The following is a 20,639-nucleotide window of genomic DNA, read 5'->3' on the forward strand; positions in this document are numbered from 1 at the left end:
GCATCAAGTCACCATTCATACAAGTGTGCCATCTTGTACTCTGATCCTCCAGCCCCAGTCGGTCCTTCAGATGATGCAACGCTGTCCAACATCTTGACTACAACCTCAAGAGAGACTTACAGCCAGAAACCCCTGGTTAAGCATGTCCTGGATTCCTGACCCACAGAAATTGTCTGAAATAAATTCTTATTGTTGTGGGTTTTTAAAATTTTTTTAAATGTTTATTTATTTTTGAGAGAGAGAGAGAAAAACAGAACACAAGCAGGGGAGGGACAGAGAGAGAGAGGGAGACTCATAATCTGAAGCAGGCTCTAGGCTCTGAGCTATCAGCCCAGAGCCTGATGCAGGGCTTGAACTCACGAGCTCTGAGATCATGACCTGAGCTGAAGTTGGATACTTAACCAACTGAGCTACCCAGGCACCCCATCTTGGGGTAATTTGTTACAGAGCAGTAAGTAAACAATACACTGTCATTATATGGTTGTGTGAGTATCAGTAAAGAGATATGTCCCACATGGTCAATCCTGGTTCTTGACCAACCTCAGTTCACAAGAGCTAATGGATAAGGAAGTCTGGTTTTAACCAAATTAGGACTTGTCCTTCCCTCCAACTGAAGAGGTAACTAAGATAGACATTCTCAGCAACCAACTTGAAGAAAGTGAGAAGGTCCCCCTGGTGCTATTTGCCACATTAGACAAATGTTGACTATCACTGCCTAATGTTATTTAATCATGTCAGGCCTATAGGTCAAGTCTCTAAATAGTGGGACAGTTCTGACCCCAAGAGCTAATCTTGGACTCTCTTTTTTCTCCCTGACCCCCTGCAGCTAGCAGACCACCCACCCAGACCAGTCCCTTACTTATGTTCACTTTCCCAAGTCTTTTATACCACAAAACTTGGATGAAAATGGCGATGACCTTAAAGGAGAAAACATTTCACTGAACATTGAGAAACCCTCATTTTTGGGGGGCTACACAGGCCTTGGCGATATTTAAAGCTTGAATTATGGGCAGGAAGGTATTTGGCTCTGATTTTTCACATGGTTGTGTTACTGTAACTCAACCTAAGTCCCTCCCTTCCCCAGTGATCGCTGGTATCTCAAAGGATTTGTCAGTTCTGTTAGACTGTTTCATTTTTCATTGAATGCTTTCATTCTTTCCTGCCATCTCCAATTCTTCTGTAGTCCCTGCTCTGCTCAGTTTCTCTCAAAACTAGAGGGTTTGTACCCTAGCCCCCACCCCAAGCAAATACAACTTTTCCAGGTAAGTGAGTAGTCTGACCCTTAGGTGACCACCGACATTGAAGGCCCCTTGAGGCAGCCTCTATGTAGGAATTTACTTGGTCCCTGGGCAGGAAGATACAACTCTCTGTTGTACTCAAAAGCATTCCTTGACTATGAAAAATGCATGTCTCAAGATGGGGAATATGAGCCCTCCTTCACATCAGAGAGTTCTTTGCCCACTTGGAATCCCTCTTCCTGCTGAGAGGATAGCACAGACACAGTCTACTCTCATTGTTTAAGAATCCCACAATTCCCTTTGTTTTCTAGAGAGCTTAAATAGATCAACAGATCTACCATGGCTAGTCTTCCCTGGATCCTGGAATTCCTACAGACAGAAACCGTATAGATATGACCATCACAACTACCCTGGATTAGGACTAAATATCAACAGAACTGTGCACAAAGCTTGCCTGGACCAACTCCATTATGTTGAATAGATCCTATTTTTCACTATTCCTACCTAAAACTCTTTTAACCCTTATATCCACCCAATGTATCTGTGACGGGATCAAGAGGAAGACATGGTGATTCTAGCCACCAGATTAAGGAATTAGTTTAAGGTTCACCCAGCATCTGGCCTTCTCCCTTGTCTTACAGCAAAGCCCCATGACTTGATGGCTAGGACCTGCTTCCACATCCAGAGAGTCCCCAGAAAAGGCAGCTTTTTAAGGAATCCTTGGGTCTCATATTGTCTGAAACATCTAATGGCCTATGCTTTAAGCACTAGACAATACATGAGTTGACTTCAGCACTCATCAGAGAAACCACTGGGTAAAGAGTGTATCCTTGAGGTTGTTAAATAGAATTCAGAATTTTAACAACTTAGCTCTGCTTCAGTAATGACTGTTAACTATGAAAGGACAAATTTTCTCTGTACCTAAACTTAAGGAAAAAGTATTCAGTGTTGGCTCCTAGCATAGTGCGGTACACATTGAGGGAAACCAATTAAGGTTTTTGATTTGGTTTCATTAATATTTCATTAAGTGGGAGAAATCACCAGTTTAACTTTTGCACAGAGGACTTCTTCCTCTGTTTTGTCAAGGTTGTAAGTTTGTTTTAGCACTTGAGCTATTTCAAGGAAGAGAGGCTCCAAGTTTAGCCTTGGGTAAAAGGAAAAGGCAGGTCAACCTGTCACCATTTTTATCCACTGGGTTTCCACCTATATTATTATTACATGACCCCTTGGGATCTAGGGGTTAAACTCCCTCTTCTTTAGTCTTCTCTGCAATAAAGCTTACAAACCAACTCACCTCCAAACGTGATACTTAATCTCCAGTGACAGAAAGACTTGTTTCCGTGCCAACATTATTTATGTTGTTTGGCATGCCCAAATTAAATAAATAGCCCTGATAGCTGCAAAATGCCAGGAAGAAAATAAAATTTACGGATTTTCACTCTTCCCAAGATAAATCCACGAGTAGCTTAGCCAGTATGCTGGCAACTTCTTGTAAGCAATTTCATGGTAATTTTACTATAGAAAAGAAAAAGGAGAAATAGAAGGTAAAGTCCTAGGAACTTCTCCTTTATCTCAGTCGTCCATCTCTTCTCACACTTGGAGTGACAGGAACAGAGAACAAGGATGGAAATGATATGATTGATACATATACAAAATCTCACTAGTGGTTAAGACTTTCAGGGGAAATTTAGACCACAGCCTCAGCTTCCCAGTGCTCACTACCCTTTGGAGTAGTTCTGTTTTTAAAAATAATAATAAAAAAATGCAACACTTGGAAGCTTCGAATTGGAAACATTATGAGAAATGAACAGCATTTCTCTCCATCAAAGGTGATGCTTTATAGGAGAGCTCATTTCCCAGAGGACTGACAGTTCCAAGCTTGTGACTGTCACAGAGAAGACGAGGAGGTAGAGGACTTGAAAGGGGTCCCTGCTTGAGACGATGAAGCCAGCTGTGAGACATGCTCTAAGATTACAGGGACCCGCCAAAGCTATGTGTGCCTAAATCACCTCAAGTCTTTTCCTATTCCTATCCTTCTGACACCTGTCTCCAGACTAATCCTTGTAATCTAAACAGCTGCCTTGGTCACATCATGCTTCGTCTTTAGTAACTCCCCAAGGCCTCCAAAAATGTCAGTTACACCCTAGGCTGGCCTTTATATTGTGCAAGAATCTGACTGCCTCTGACATTTAATCTCCCTCTCTCTTCTGCAGGAATCTGCCACTCCTGTCAAGAGTCTCTGCCTCACTTCCTATTTGCCTGCCTCTGTACCTTTACCTGTGATGGTCTCTATTCTCTTCACATGGAATAGCCTCCTCTTCCTACCCCGCTCCTCAACACTCAACTCCAAAGCCTGATACAGAGAGTGGGATTCGGAATTAGGTAGATCTGGGTCAAATTTTAGCCCCACTACCTGTTTGCTGTGTGTCATTGGGCAAGTGCCTTATCTTCTAGGAACCTCTGTTTCCTCAACTATAAAATGAGAATGTTCACATCAGGTTCATGATATATGCTCAGTAAAGCTTAATTCCTTTTTTCTGCATATCTACCCAACCCCACACACATTCCCAAGGTCCTAATTCCTATCAAATGGGCCACAAAATATGGTTTACATAAGACAATAAGACTTAGGTGCAGTAAAGTTATCAGCAAGGAATGGGCCAGGTCAGGAATGTAAAAATCACAAGACCCTCTCAGGACAAAACTCAGAGGCCAAGGCACATGAGTTCATTTCTGGCAATGACACACTGAAATTTCAGTTTCAAGGGAATGAACCCAATACAAGTACTTGGAAAAGAGCCAACCAGTCCACAGTTGGGAAATCACAGTATTGCCAGAACTCCCTGTTGGATAGTTGAAAAAATTCCTGAATAACACATTTTTCTAATTCCTTAAAAACTGACAAAAGAGGCCAGTTGACAGATTCAGTTCCATGATACTTGAATCTTAAAAAGAAAAAAAAGCAGAGACATTAGATGTGCTTATGATTCCTCAGCCCCTTTGAAAGAAATCGACCCATTAACAGACCCTAAATTTGCAGTCAGTGTCATGTGAGGGAACCCCTCTTTGTGCACATCTGATTGGTGCAGGGATGGGCACCTGACCGAGGGGCAGCCAATCCCATAGTCTGGAGGCTAACTATGACTTACGTTCCAGTGCAAAAATATGAGCCAAGCCAATCAGATTCCCTGTCTTTCAAGAATTGGAACTAGGAAACACAGAAGGAATGAGCCTGTAGCAACAAGAGCAGAACCCGTGAGGATGCCCTGAGGGAGAGTCAGGGACATGGTAAGCAAAAGCCATGAGAAGCCAGAGTTAAAAAAGCTCAGAAACATCTTATAAACAGGATCAGCCAATTTAGTAGAGTGAGGAGAACTGAACAGAAGCACAAGCAGAAGCGAGAAGCCATAAGAAAGGGATAGAGAGAGCAGTGGGTCACTGGAGTTGACCAGTTCCTCAGGCTGTCTCAGTCTTTGGAGCTATCTCAGTTCCTACAGTAAAATCCCCATCTCAAGCTAGCTTACATGAGTATTCCTTATAAACAAAAGAACCAGCTTACACAGTAGGAAAGCAGTGAGATATTTTACTACTTGAAGAATATAAATGCACCTATTCTGAATACACACACTATTCCACAAGTCACAAAACCAATAGGACCATGAGGATTATTTATTTTCAATAAGACACAATAAGTGCAGGGTTAGACTACCTTACAGTACAGATTAATGTTTTCTCAGAGCACTGGCAGCAGGGAGTCTCTTATCGCTTCACTTCTGAAGGAAACCACCACAGTCTGACACTTTGAAAATGTTCCCACCTGCTCTGAGGACTGGGACCATCCCTGGTGGGAACGCCAGGGTGACTTGGAAGAGAGAGCCGTCTTTGGCAATGAGAAAGCATGCCACCTGTACCCTGTGATTAGTGACCCTGAGCAAGTCACTTCAACTCTCTGAGTGTCAGTTTCTTCCCTTGTGACATCTGATCGATAAAGTGACTTCTGGAATTAATAACATATTAATCTTTTAGGTAGAATTCTTCCTCCAGTTAGATAAGAAAAAGAGACAGCCTAGAAAGAAAAGAAAGACTCTGTCTAGGTGGCACACGCGACCCCTCTGGGTCTTGCCCATAAAACAAGGGAAGTGGTTTGTGCCTTATCAAAAGGACATTTTCATTCCAAGTGCCTGGATTCTAAGATCTCCGAACATCCCAGATCTATGACTCCAATGACTCCTTACATTTCTATTTAAAATTCCTTACCTTGTTTTTCTTTCTTATCCCTGATGATCCGGAAAGCAGTCTGTGACACAATTCTTAGGAAAACTTACTATTTCAGGTTGTCCAGCTACAGGCTAAGTATAAAAATGTTGGGGGGAAATCTGGTGTTTTTCAGTCCAAAGCTAGTTGGAACAGACACATGAACTAATTTAGGTTCCTAGTGGCACAAATTCTCCCGGTTGCTGATGGAGAACTGTGAAGTCGAAATAGGAAGACAGACCATATTCAAAAGGCAAGATGTATCGCCTTCCCAGAAAACCATAAATCCATAAATAGAAAATGAAAGCATGGAGCCCAAAGCATTCCACATGGCCTTTTAAATTTTCTTCTTTAAAAGATTAAATTGGTGGAAATTAAGAATTTGGGGGTCTACAGATCAAGGAGGTACAGGTCAACAGAATAAGGTCAGGAAAAAATATAGGTAATTATAAAAGAAATTAAATGCCCTGCAGTTTTAGTAAAACCTGAAAGGCCCAAATGACTCCAAGATACTGAAGGTCATTGACTTTCACTGCTCCTCCAACACAGCAAATGCTCTAGTAAAATGATGCATAACACTACAGTAAAATTTTTAGTGGCCCAGAGATGCAGTTGACCTAAAATATTCAGATACAAAAGGTGTGAACTGATAACTCACATAATAAATACCTACAGGAAAGAAAGGTATGAAAAGGTGTTCAATCCCAGTAATAAATAAAATTTTAAATGAGATTTTTTTTTTTTTAGGCCATCAGATTGGCAACAAATAAATTGCATCCAGGCTGCTAAGGGGGTAAGCAAATAAGCCAATCTTGTATGCAGCAGGTAATGCAAAATTTTAAATCTGCATAGCCATTGTCTTAGTGATAGCAATCCTAGGAATTAAGCCATCAGAAATTTTTCTATGGGCATTTATTTAACAATGTCCATTTGCTCTTAATAGCAAAAATCAGGAAATTACTTGCATCAAAAGTGGATTGGTTCAACAAATTTTGTACATGCAAATAATAGAGTGCTATATATAGCTCTTTTTAAAGCAATGAACTATATCTAAATGTACTGATGTGGGAAGATCTCTATGTGAAAAAACAAGTTTGGAAGAGAATCCATAGTATGATCCAATTTCTTTAAAAGGTGCACAAGTGAGTACATGTGCATGGGCACACACAGATGCACACAGTGCTCTGAAAGGTCCCTTCCTGCTTCCACCCTCACATCTTGCCAGGTTCACCTCACATGCCTTTTTCTAGCATATACGGAGTCCCCAGCATCTCTACCACGTCCTGCATTCTCTTAAGAACACATGCTCTCTCAGCCCTTCCCCCGCCCCCTCAATGCCTGGCTCCTTCCTAACCTTAATCCTCTGTTAATGCAGGAATCTGGGAGATTAGATACCAAAGTGTGAACATGGTTATCCGTGAGGCTGAGATGACAGAGTATTTTTTTTTTAGTTTATTTATTTATTTTGAGAGAGAAAGAGAAAGTATGAGTGGGGGAGGGGAAGATAGGGAGAGAGAAAGAGAGAATCCCAGGCAGGCTTCCCGCTGTCAGCACAGAACCCAATGTGGGGCTCCAACTCACAAACTATGAGTTCATGACCTGAGCCTAAGTTGGATGCTTAACCAACTGAGCCACCCGGGCAGCGCATGATGACAGAGTATTTTTCCCTTTCTGTATCATACTTTCTGGTACTATTTGAATTTCCAATAATGATAATTTTTTATGATTCATAATCAAGAAGAAGCCACTGTAAATATAAAGAATGAAACTGAAAAATCAAATGATCAGATTTTACCTCTTCCTTACTACTATTGCTACATTCAGTCTCCCAGTTCCTCCAGTTCCAGTCAGATATCACCTATCTGTGAACTGAAAATCTCCAAATAAAGCTTCCCAGGAAAATCTAGGATAGAGGGAGTGAGACAGAGAGGAAAAGGAAGAGATGATTTACCAATGATATTTAAAAAGATGGTGCTACTTGCACATTTCAAGTTAGGAGACTAGGGTATTTTCAGTCCTATGGCATGAGAGCTGAAGCTTTGGTTCATTGTTCAACTGCTCAGAGAACCTAAACGAGAAATAACTTCAACAGCTGCCTCAATGTATTCTTTTAATTACATTATGTAATTATATTATCAAGGCCCTCCCACCCCAACCAAGCCAAAAATTTTGTTTCAAAGAATACCCTTTTTTTAATTGTAAAATGAAACAAAGCCCCATCACTTAGTTAATATCATACAGATTGGGGGAGCCTGGGTGGCTCAGTCCGTTGAGCGTCCGACTTCAGCTCAGGTCACAATCTCACGGTCCGTGAGTTCGAGCCCCGCTTCGGGCTCTGGGCTGATGGCTCAGAGCCTGGAGCCTGCTTCCGATTCTGTGTCTCCCTCTCTGCTCCTCCCCCGTTCATGCTCTGTCTCTCTCTGTCTCAAAAATAAATAAACGTTAAAAAAAATTTTTAAAAATATACAGATTGAAGAAGTATGATATATTTGAAAAACCCTAAGTATCAGAGCATCTGGATATAATCTGACTTCTATGGTAAAATGGGATGCTCATGTTAGTGTCTCCCACTTCAAACATAGGAGGTTCATCTTTAATTTCTTCCTCTCCAGCATGTGTTGATCTCCCCACCCTCCATCCAGTGAGTCTCCAGGCTCTGTTGATTCTTGTCCCTAGGGGCCTCGCAAACCCATTCACTGGCACTGCTCCACCTTAGGTCAACACTCTCCCTCACCTGAACCACAGCCTCCTATCTTGTCTTCTTAGTCTGAGCAGTCTATTCACACTATAGCTGGGCTAATATTTTTCAGTCCAAAATGTTACCTCGTCTTTTCTCTGCTTTAATCCCTTTGGTGCTTCCCCAGCGCTCACAAGACAAAGTCCAAACTCTGAGTCAAAGTGAGGCTTAAGGCAGCTTTCCTACTAGGACCACCTTGATTAAAGCAGTGATTCTCAATCCTAAGGTTTACCCAAAAAATTTAATTCTGATGCATTTTGAAAATTCATCCCAGAAGATTGTGCCCTACTTGTCCAGATGCCTATACTTAGAGAAGCACTGATGAGACATAAGGAATAAGGAAAGTCAGAGGTACAGGTGTGGGTGCTAGCTGGAATTTTACATTAACCAAAGGTGGCTTTCTAGTCCAGTTAAATCACTGTTCTCGGGATCTGCACCAAAAAAGACTCATTTCATCTCATCCTCTGGCCCAGGAGGAAGGTTCTAGTCACATGCTCCACCGAGGGGCTCTTTTAAAAAGCAATGCAGGGGCACCTGGGTGGCTCAGTCGTTTGAGCATCTGACTTTATCTCAAGTCATGTTTGCAACGCTGGTGAATTCGAGCCCTGCTTTTGGCTCTGTGCTGACAGCTCAGAGCCTGGAACCTGTGTCTTCCTCTCTCTCTGCCGCTTTCCTGCTTGTGCTCTCTTTCTCTCTCTCAAAAATAAATAAACATTAAAAATTTTTTAAAACAATGCAAAAATTGAATCTTTCCTGTTGGAGGTTTATAAAAAGTGAATATTAAGCAGCAGTGTGGCAATTTTAATTTGGAAATTAATCCGTTTTCAAAATCCAAGAGCAAGATTCCACAAAGGCAGGACCAAATCATATAAATACTGAGTCTCCATCACTTCTCCCAGCCCTTGTTCAAACACATAACACATGGTGGGTCAGGGCCAGGAGGAGCAGGAAGTACACTGCATAGATTCCCTTTATCCCAGAGTTTCTCATTGAGCTTATTATCTCTCTGCCTTCATGTAGGACTGAAAAATGATTCCAGACAACATGCATCTATTGAATGTTTGAAAAAGAACCCAGGGAGAGAGTGTCTCTTAGGTAACTATGCATTCTAATTTCTAGGTCTTATTACAAGGGCACTTTGTATCTATACTAATGATCTCCTTTTGTCATTATTATTCTTCTTCAAACTAGATGGACGTAGGCTTGAATACCATCCTGTAGAGCTACTAGTTTTATGATTCTGGTCAATTTACTTACCCTCCCCTTGTCTGTTCTCTGGTTATTCTTTTTATTTAAAATAAGTAGGTAGGACCTGGGAAAAACAAGTCAGGTGTCCAGTGAAAGTTATTGCCTTTCATTTCCCCTCTCCCCACTTCCCAACATGTACCATAGCATCAGCTCCGGAGAGTATTTGTGCAGTTGATAATCTCCTTTTGGTCTAGAATTAGCATGCATTTTCTTACAGTTACACACTCTGGGATAATGTCAGTTCGAAGGAAACATTTGGTCCCTGCATGGTCCAGTGGAGTATCATCTAAGAGAGCTACTTGTTAGCTGTCAAGGGGCCTTTCAAAGTGGCATTTATTCCGTGGGAATTCGCGGTGGTCCAAGACCTCATCTTCAGCCTTTCAGTCATGGAACCTGATTTGTCCTATACTGCTGGAGGGTCTCTCCTTCCCAGGAACTCTGTGTTAACTGTAGTCACAGAGATTGATACATACAAACCGGAATGCTGATTCTTTAGCTTACAGTGAAAACTGTACCAGTGGTGGTGATGGTGGTGGTGATGCTAGTGGAGAAGGGCAGACAGTTTACTCGAGGTACAAAACAAGGGAAATTGGCTCCACAGTGTCAGTTTTTAGCAGGCCCTGACAGCGTCCTCCCTCCTCTCACAACTAGAGCTTGCTGAGGTGGCCACCTCCCGCTTCTCGTGTTCTAGATTCCATTTTCTATGTTCTAGTCCATGCCTTTCTGTTCATGCATCTTTCTCCAACTAAAGCACAATAACATTCCAGTCCTGTCATTGAGTTCTCTGCGGGTGAAATCCTGGGTGCCCTCTACTCTCAAGTCACGCAGTTACACTCCGTGGTCTACTCCTCACTACATCAGAATGCTTTTTCCTCTGGCCGATGTTTCCTTCTTTATGAGGGAAGATCAAACATTACAGTGGCCTGGACTTTCTTTTTTATTTATTATTTATTTTTATTTTTTTTAATATAAAATTTATTGTCAAATTGGTTTCCATACAACACCCAGTGCTCCTCCCAACAGGTGCCCTCCTCAGTGCCCATCATCCATCCTTCCCTCCCTCCCACTCCCCATCAACCCTCAGTTTATTCTCAGGTTTCACTCCCCCTTCACTCACCCCCTCCCCTCCTCACCCTCCAGGAAGATAGAGTGGCTTCTCTACTTGGTAACTTTGGGGGACAAATGGGTATACAAGGGCAGCTCCTTTTTTTCTCTTTGACAGTAGACCTGCTCACGGAGAGTGGGATTTCTCCTGTGTGCCAAAGGTCATGCTTCCCATGTGAGAGGTCCAGCACTGCCTGAGTGGGAAAGTCTACCTCATTATGGGGTTCAGTATTAGGGAGCCCCTCCCAAAGATAAAAGCCTTGTTACCTGATGTAGGTTTCTTCGTGAAAAATGTGACCCCCATCTATGTTTCTTATTTCTCAGTTGTTTCAGAAGTTGAGCAGGGGCTAAATAATGCTATTTATTAGGCCCTATCAAGCATCCTGTGGCTGTTAGATGTTCACCACAGCCGCTGCCACTTGTTGCAGCACTACGCTGATCAACTCTCCTCATTCATGTGGGAGGTCGGGCTTCAGGTGCTAAGACTGGGACAGTCCCAGGCAAACCAGCATGATTGGTTACCCTACGGGGCCCACAGGAAGAATGTATTTCCCACTCTCTCTTGCAGTGGGTTGAAACCATGGAATGTGGGTGTTAGTGAGGCCCTGTTGTATTTTCCATTACCGTCTATGCCCTCTTTCTTTTTTATCTGAATGCCTGAAGGTAAAAGACACCAAGGTGGTGGGGCCATTCAATGGAAGAAGCCTAGGCCCTTGAATCATCACTTGGAGGAAAGCCTCACAATCCATATCAGATGTGATGAGAGTGATAAATAAAGTCTTAATTGTGTTAAGTGGCTGAGATTTGGGGATTATTTGTTTCAGCAGTGAGCCTGTTCTGTAAAGAGCTCTCCATCTTCTGTTGGGGAGCTGAATGTTGATTTCAGAGGAAAGCCTGATTTGCTTGTGGCTGAGTCCTACAACACTGTATTATCCTTTTACGGGTGGCATTTTGGAAGAAGTTCAAAGGTCAGGTGATCTGTATATCTGTGGTGTGCATTCAGATCCAGTCCTTAAGTAGCTACAAAACCTTGGACCAATCACTTGGCTTTCTGAGCCTTATTCTTCCCATAATTTAAATTAAGGGGATAGATTTTATCAGTGGTTTATAAATATTTTTGGGTCACAATCCCTTGAAAATCTGATGAAGGCTGTGTTCCCTTTCTCCAGAAAAATACACATACATCAGATCTTTGTAAACTGTCAGGAGGTTCCTATATTCACCTGAGAGTTGTCTTTTTAATCTCCCTCTAAGGGGTGCCTGGGTGGCTCAGTCGGTTGAGCATTCGACTTCAGCTCAGGTCATGATCCCACAGCTCATGAGTTCAGGCCCTGCATTGGGCTCTGTGCTGACAGCTCAGAGCCTGGAGCCTGCTTCTGCTTTTGTGTCTCCCTCTCTCTCTGCCCCTAACCCACTCACATTCTGTCTCTGTCTCTCTCAAAAATAAATAAACATTAAAAAAAAAAATTTAACCTCCCTCTGCATGTCCCCGCTCTGAGCTAGAATCTGTTGCTTTCAACACTTAATAAATTAAAAAATTTATGAAGGTCCTACTGTGTGCCAGTCACCATCCTGAGTTTTGGTGTTAAAATGAGGAACAGAATGGATGTGGTCTATCCTTCATGAAATTCACATTCTAATCTTATCATCAAGTCTTATTTTTTCATTCCTGGGAAGACTCTGAGTAGTATCGGACCCCAGCACATTTTTATGACAGAGAAGGCTCTGAGCCTTGGAATCAGGCAGGTCTGGGAGGAATCTCAGCTCTGCCACTTACCGGCTGTGTGACTGAAGACAAGCCAACTAACTGCTCTGAGTCACAGTTGTCTTTTTTTTTAATTAAATTTAATTTAATTTAATTTAATTTAGTCCTCATATGAGTGAAGTCATATGATATTTGTCTTTCTCTGACTAATTTCGCCCAGCATGATACCTTCTAGCAGCATCCACGTAGTTGCAAATGGCAAGATTTCATTCTTTTTGATCGCTGAGTAATACTCCAATGTATATATATATACACCACATCTTCTTTATCCATTCATCCATCGATGGACATTTGGGCTCTTTCCATACTTTGGCTATTGTTGATAGTGCTGCTATACACATTGGGGTGCATGTGCCCCTTCAAAACAGCACACCTGTTTCGCTTGGATAAATACCTAGTAGTCCAATTGCTAAGTCATAGGGTAGTTCTATTTTTAGTTTTTTGAGGAACCTCCATACTGTTTTTCAGAGTGGCTGCACCAGCTTGCATTCCCACCAACAATGCAAAAGAGATCCTCTCTCTTCACATCCTTGCCAACATCTGTTGTTGCCTGAGTTATTAATGTAAGCCATTCTGACAGGTGTGAGGTTGTATCTCCCTGTGTTTTGATTTGTATTTCCCTGATGATGAGTGATATTGAGCATTTTTCCATGTGTCGGTTGGCCATCTGGATGTCTTCTTTGGAGAAGTGTCTGTTCATGTCTTTTGCCCATTTCTTCACCGGATTATTTGTTTTTTGGGTGTTGAGTTTGATAAGTTCTCTATAGATTTTGGATACTAAACCTGTATCTGATATGTCATTTGCAAATATCTTCTCCCATTCCATCAGTTGCTTTTTAGTTTGCTGATTGTTTCCTTTGCTGTGCAGAAGCTTTTGTTTTGATGAGGTCCCAATAGTTCATTTTTGTTTTGGTTTCCCTTGCCTCCGGAGATGTGTTGAGTAAGAAGTTGCTGCGACCTATATCAAAGAAGTTTTGCCTGCTTTCTCCTCGAGGATTTTGATGGCTTCCTGTCTTGCATTTAGGTCTTTCATCCATTTTGAGTTTATTTTTGTGTATGGTGTAAGAAAGTGGTCCAGGTTCATTCTTCTGCATGTTGCTGTCCAGTTTTCCCAGCACCACTTGCTGAAGAGACTGTCTTTATTCCATCAGATATTCTTTCCTGCTTTGTCAAAGATTACTTGGCCATACATTTGTGGGTCCATTTCTGGATTCTCTATTCTGTTCCATTGATTTGAGTGCCTGTTTTTGTTCCAGTACCATACTGTCTTGATGATTACAGCTTTGTAATACAACTTGAAGTCCAGGATTGTGATGCCTCCTGCTTTGGTTTTCTTTTTCAAGATTGCTTTGGCTACACGGGGTCTTTTCTGGTTCCATACAAATTTTAAGATTGTTTAAGATTGTTTAAGATTTGTTCTAGCTCTGTGAAGAATGCTGGTGTTATTTTGATAGGGATTGCATTGAATATGTAGATTTCTTTGGCTAGTACTGACATTTTAACAATATTTGTTCTTCCTATCCAGGAGCATGGACTGTTTTTTCATTTTTTGTGTCTTCAATGTCTTTCATAAGCTGTCTATAGTTTTTAGTGTATAGATTTTTTGCCTTTTTGGTTAGATTTATTCCTAGGTATTTTATGGTTTTTGGTGCAATTGTAAATAGGATCGATTCCTTGATTTCTTTCTGTTGCTTCATTATTGGTGTATAGGAATGCGACCGATTTTTGTGCATTGATTTTATATCCTCCACAGTTGTCTTAAATGTTAAATTGCTATATAGTTAAAGTACCTGATGTGTTATGGTGAGGATGAAATAAAATAGTGCATGTAAGGTATTAATAGAGAACTTGGTAGTGAGCACTTAATATATGTAAGTAGGCACTTAATGATGTAATAAATGTAAAATGTAATAACCTATGTGCTACCTTTCTCCCCTAAACATAAGCTTCTGGCAGGGAGGGACCATGTCTATTCTTCTTGAGGTCATAGTAGAAGCTTAATAAAGGGCACCTGGATGGCTCAGTTGGTTAAGCATCTGACTTTTGATCTCAGCTCAGGTCATGATCTTATGGTTTGTGGGATTGCGCCCCACGTCAGCCTCTGCGCTGACAGCGTGGAGCCTGCTTGGGATTCTCCCTGTCTCACTCTCTCTCTCTCTCTCTGTCTCTCTCTGCCCCTCCCCTGCGTGCACACATGCTTTCTCCCTCTCAAAATAAATAAACTTTAAAAAATGTTTAAAAAAAACAAAGCTCAATAAATGTGTGTCAATTCAACTGACTAGTTATATGATACTCACATAAGCCCTTAATTAGTCTTTTGTCAGTAGCAACAATCATGGCTACTTTGTTTCAAAACTGTGGAATTATGTAGATAATATAAAGTATGTCTTGTAATAGCTTTATACTTAATTTTCTGTTTTTTGAATCCACCTTCTCATAAAATAACAATGATTCCTATCTGTGATTTTGATTAAATCTTCACAAATATGCAAATAATTTTATTGTTGAAAACTAAAGAAATTTAAACTCTGATTGCTTTAATACTTCTGTGTGAACACATAAAAGAAATCTCACTGATTATAAACCTGAATGGAAGGAGACATTGATACCGAAACTTAAGAGAAGGTTAAAATATTTTCCTTTTTATTTTTGGGTACAAATGTGTCAATGATCCTGGAATTCTCATTGTTTCAAATAAAGTGAGGTCATCATGAAAAGATTTGGTTTGGGAGAGCTGAGTCATACTTTTTTATCCTATCCTATCGAACTGTTCCCCGATCTTTACCCCGTCAGAAAAATTGGCGATTGCACCCCTCAAACTGATGGAAAGCGAACATAAGCAACACTTTCTGTCTCAAAGCTGCCCCTTTTCTGTATCCTACTTCCTTGATGTTGACCTAGAATCTTTACTTACAGATTTTAACTGGAAAAGACGTTAATAGATTTAGACTGCTATTGGCAGATTGCCCAGTAAAATTAAGTTGATAATGTTAACAAGAATGTTAGTGCAAATTTTGCTAATGATGACTCACACTCATGATATTGTAGGAGTTAATAACCTGGGCTTTCATAAAAAAAAAAAATCCAATGACACTTATTCAAGATGGTGAGGCAGACTTTATTTGGTACCACTAGGTGTAGGGACCACTTTGATAGAATTTTGCAGTGCGGGGGAGAGAGATTGGATTCAACTTTGAATACCCCATAGGCAAGTGGGAATTTATAGCCAAGGAATTGAGTGGGAATCAGTGCTTGGAAAATTACTTAGAGGAAACATCAGGGGTCGGGCATTTTGGCTAAACCAACCTAACAGAATCCTTACTGAAGACAGACCAGGGTGATGGGACATGGCCTGAAGGATGGAAAGGGATGATCAGATATCCAGGGTAGGAGGTTCTGGTTAAACTGACTCGGCAGGGTTCTTGCTAAGACAGGATTTTACAAGGAAGTGCAAAGATAGGGTCTAGGAGAAGGTTCAGGAGCCTGACCCACATATGGTCAAGCAAAGAATCTTTGTCAGTTCCCTAATCTCTATGGGTTCTGGTGGGTCCCCGAATGAAGCATTCAAAACACAAGCTCTAATGGTCCATCCCCACATGAAATTTTCAGCCACCTGGGGAGAGACAATAAACAAGTAATTATAGAGTATAGTAAGTAGTAAAATGGCACAAACAGGAAGCTGTGAAGGAAAATAAGGAGGGACCACTTTGGTAAAGCCTACAGGGGAGACATTTTGAGGAGGCTTTGAGTAGAGGAAAGAAAAGGTGCTGGTTAAGAGAACAAGCAGAGAGTGAGCTCCCAGGCAGAGGAAAGCAGTGCAAAGCACTGAGACAGGATGAGCCTGGTGTGGTTTCTGAAGTTGGGGAAAGCCTGTGTGGCTGGAGTGCAGGGGGGACGATGCCGAACGCTGAAGTGGAGAGTGAGCCAGACCGGTGTTTTATTCGACATACAGTGGTAAACCAGTGACGAGTTTGTCAACCAGGTTGGGGTTAGACCTGGTTTGCCTCTTATTTGTTTACTTGTTTGTTTTCCCATACAAATAGATGTTTCTAAAATGTCAATCACAAAAGCACCAGGATCAGATGGTTTAACAGGCAGATTCTATCATTCTTTTATTATTATTATTCATTATTATTACCCTTGGTTTTTTCTTAAGTTCTTATTCAAATTCCAGTTAGTTAACATTCATGTAATATTAGTTTCAGGTGTACAGTATAGTGATTCAACACTTCCATACATCACCTGATGCTCATCATAAGTGCACCCCTTATTCTCCATCACCTATTTCACCCATCCCCATCCCCTCCCCGCTGGTCACCATCAGTCTGTTCTCTACAATTAAGACCATCAGTTTGTTCTCTACAGTTAAGAGTCTGTTTCTTTGTTTGTCTCTCTCTCTCTCTCTTTTTCCCCCTTTGCTTGTTTGTTTTGTTTCTTAAATTGCACATATGAGTGAAATCATACAGTATCTGTCTTTCTCTGACGGACTTATTTCATAGCTTCTTAAAGTGATTGTTTTGCATTATACGAAGAGAACCAGTTGTAGTGGGGCCAGTACAAGAGCCAGGGAGACCAGTTAAGAGGCATTGCAGCAGTGAGTGTGAGGTGATGGGGCTTCTGTAGGCTGATGGCAGTGGGGCCCTGAAAATGCACAAAAAATATACCTCATAGTTAAATAAATGCTTTTTAAAAATAACAAGGATTGAGTGTCTTAATGTTGATATTGCTCCCAAGAAATGCACTAACATTATGGAACAAATAATGTCCACTTTCCACATAAATGCATAGGATTGACTTGTAATTTTTATGTAACTTTTATTTTTATTGACTTCTCTTGCCTGGGTAGAAGGGAACACCTACACCAGCCATAACCATAGGAGCTGAGAGACAGTGACTGATTCTTCTGCCAAGCAAACTCCTGTTCTCTGTGATTAGCAAAGCCTGAGTCATGCAGGCAACAGTCCATTTATATACAGTTGTCTTAAAATAGGCTGGACGGTAGAAGGAGAGAAGGAGGAAATCATACTCCCAAGTTGCCCTTACTAATATCCTTTTTGGGGCATTGGGTGCGTGATCCGTTATCAAAGATGTATCAGCTCATCCTGGGAGGATGTAGAGACTGAAGATTCTGTGTGCATCTGTGTGTGTTTCGCTACTTTAATAACCCATACGTCACCATAGTTAACTATAAACAAAACAAGTTCACAGAAATTCCTTTAGTGAAAAGGTTTCAAGAGAAATGGCTTCACTTGGTGACATAAATACCACCCCCCCACCACCACCACCATAGTAAACTTCATGTGCATCTAAATTGCTTGGCAGCAAATAAACAGGTTTGAAATAAATAATTTGGTCAAGTCCCTCTAGAGAAGCTACAGTCTGTAACATAGAATGTGGGCTTGTTCTCTGGGTAATGACTTTATCACAGAAAATAGTGTTCTTTGTTTTGAGCCTCATTAGGGAAAGGAGACTCAGCACTCTGCTTCACCTCGGCCTTTAACCCCATTTCCTCTCTTGAGGCTGCAAGCTGTGGCTTGGGTGATTGACATGTTGCAGGCAGGAAGGAGGGGGACCCCTACCTGAGGCTACAATGAAAAACTGGGGTCAGCTGAGCTCTCGCTTTCCCACAGTGCAAAGCAGTCAGTTAATTTGTTTGCTTACTTACTTACAAACGACATTTTATGAATGGGGATGAAAGGAAAATGCTTACTATAAGATAATTTATTTTACAAGATTTTAAACATATCAATCAAGCATTAATCCGGGATGTGGAAGATGCTTTCCACCACCCATATGATTCAGAAATTGGTGGTAATCGTTGACGAAATGCTGGCAAAAATTTCAAACAATTCAGAAGCATAGAAAAAACTAAAATTCCCTTTCTCCCTTCCCACACCTCCTCCTCCACTCAAACCAACCACTGTTACATGTGGTCCAAATCCTTTCCCATTGCTTCTAAGAACACGCAGATTTATGTGTAATAGGTAACATAGAACTGACACATAGCATGTAGCATAGATTTAAAAAATATTCTTTTTAACGTTTATTTATTTTTGAGACAGAGAGAGACAAAGCATGAATGGGGGGAGGGCCAGAGAGAGAGGGAGACACAGAATCCGAAGCAGGCTCCAGGCTCTGAGCTGTCAGCACAGAGCCCCACAGGGGGCTCTAAATCACGGACTGTGAGATCATGACCTGAGCCAAAGTCGGACACCTAACCGACCGAGCCACCCAGGCGCCCCTAGGATAGATTTTTAAAAATAGGGACTCTACTACATATATTGTTCTGCAAACTACTTTTTTACTCTCAAGACACTGTACTTGAAGAGCCACTTCATACCTTTTAATGAATGGATCACTATCTTGCCAGCATCCCTTTAGTAAACATTTAGAAATTTACTTTCAAATAAGAAGTTTTCTATGTAATGGTAGGATTCTTTCTATGTAAGGGGAGAATGTATGTACCTATGCTGTCGTACAATTTTTCTCTAAATGCTGAAACCAACTGTGGATATGAACTGAGAACCATTTGAATTTACGGAAAACAGGCTCTGAGACATTTAGGAACTCGTCCAAGGTTGAGGGGCACAGAGCCGTCCGCCTCCTTCTCAGCCTAGGGTCTTTCTTTTTGAGCCAGTGAAGCAACTGTCCCCTGGGGATTAGAAGGGCACCGAGAGGGGGAAGAAGCTTTCAGTGGAGAAAATAATACAAGGAAAGGAGGCAGGAAAGTGACACAACGGGCAAGGGAAGAAGGAAGGACAAAGGGAGTTGGTGACCTTGCCAGGGGCCCCGAAGAGAAGAGGGAGACCACAGGAGATCCTTGGAACCATTTTTTTCAAAGGATATTTTGTTGCCAAAATAAAATTTAAGGAAGAAACCAGAAAGCATTCACATAGGAAGGACATTGTGAAATTTGAATTAAGTCCTGGCAGGTGACTCAAAGAACATTGCTGTGACTCAGATTGGAATAAAAGAGCATGATGCAAGCTTTGGGGGCGGGGGGGGGGGATGATTTTTTGTGTGGTTATTTTGGGGCTTAAGCATGATGAAGGTTAGTAAAAAATGAGGTATGTTGCCTCCTGGCAACATTGCAAAGGAGATACCAACCCTGGCTGAGTCCCCACTTTCTCATCCTCAGCTTTCTCCCACTTTGGATGGCATCCTCCACCATCTAATGCCCAATTTCTGTAGTGGGGTGGGGGGAACATGCTTAAGGACTGCAATATGAGAATGAGATACAGCAAGACAAATAACAGAGTTTCCAAAAGATGTTTTTATTCACATTCTACGAGTATTAAAAGAAAGTTAATTATTCACCTCAAACAATATTTCTCTTACTTTATACGAAGTGTTCTGGGAGATTGGAGAAAGTGAAATCGTCCCCAAGTCACATACTTCATCCTTTGTACTGCTGGCCATGGCCTTCATGTTCTCTGCTTCCTTGTCATCAAAACTTGCTTTGAAAACAGGTCAGGATGAGCTCGGAAAAGGCACTTCTGGATCATAGACACAACTGTTACAGTGAGTGGGCTATCTGCATTATGTCAGGGAATGAAACCTAGGCCAAAGAATCCATCTATTTGGGGTGCAATATGAGTTGGAGGAGTGAGTACTCTGGAAGAGAAGTTGGTCTTCACAGGCTCTGATGTTTGTCTACCTCTCTGCCTGCTCCTGAGGCCAGGCCAAATAAGCATCCAGGGATGTAGCCAATGATTTTAGGATGGGGAGAGATTGCACCATCATTAGTCAAGTAAAATATTGGATAGATTCTTGAGAATGCAAACATATACAAATGGAGAGTTCTTCATTGTGGGTGAAGTATGCTATTTTAAATACATCGGGCCCTCTTCATGTGACCAAGGCACAATGAGGACATAGGAGCTCTGGTGAGGGGCTCTTCAAGGCCTGAAAATAAGGACTGCCCCCAGGGAGTTTGTACAAGGATGTCAAAATGGAAGTTTCAGCCTAGTTGTTTGATGTTCCAGTGAATTTCATTCTGTGCTGCCTTTCCTAAGTGGAGGAGGTGGGTTAGTCCGAGACTGCAGGAAACAGAAACTACTCTAGATATTTTAATCAGAATGAGGTTTATTTCGAGGAATTTGGTGGTTAGGAAATTTTAGAAGGGCTGGAGGAGTGCACTGTAGGCTAAGCCTACAGAAGTGACTTTCAGAACAGATCCACTGAATGGGCACCCAGGGGAGCTGTTGCTCTGGCCACCATCCAGAGGTGAGGCGTCGAGAAGCTGATACTAGAACATGAACCATGATGTCAAGTGCAAACCGCCGAAGCTGTG

At 41.6% G+C, this 20,639-nt stretch overlaps 1 protein-coding gene across 3 annotated transcripts in view; it reads left to right on the forward strand.

Moving 5' to 3' along the window:
- PTCD2 (pentatricopeptide repeat domain 2) overlaps positions 1-20,639 on the forward strand; it is a 120,456-nt gene that overhangs the window by 49,827 nt on the left and 49,990 nt on the right. The window contains exons 10-12 of one of the 3 annotated variants that reach the window (XR_006703572.1): positions 3,452-3,620; positions 6,240-6,285; positions 9,250-10,241. The exons of 1 other annotated variant lie outside the window; for it this stretch is intronic. Coding sequence is in view for 1 of the 2 variants with exons in the window: in XM_045446741.1 (XP_045302697.1) it covers positions 6,240-6,281 (42 nt within the window). In the remaining variant the exon portion in view is untranslated. Of the gene's footprint in view, positions 1-3,451; positions 3,621-6,239; positions 6,286-9,249; positions 10,242-20,639 lie in introns of those variants that run through there. One more of the 3 variants, XM_045446741.1, reaches the window with a different exon arrangement.

The sequence above is a fragment of the Leopardus geoffroyi genome, chromosome A1 (assembly GCF_018350155.1).
Source record: "Leopardus geoffroyi isolate Oge1 chromosome A1, O.geoffroyi_Oge1_pat1.0, whole genome shotgun sequence".
Lineage (NCBI taxonomy): Eukaryota > Metazoa > Chordata > Mammalia > Carnivora > Felidae > Leopardus > Leopardus geoffroyi.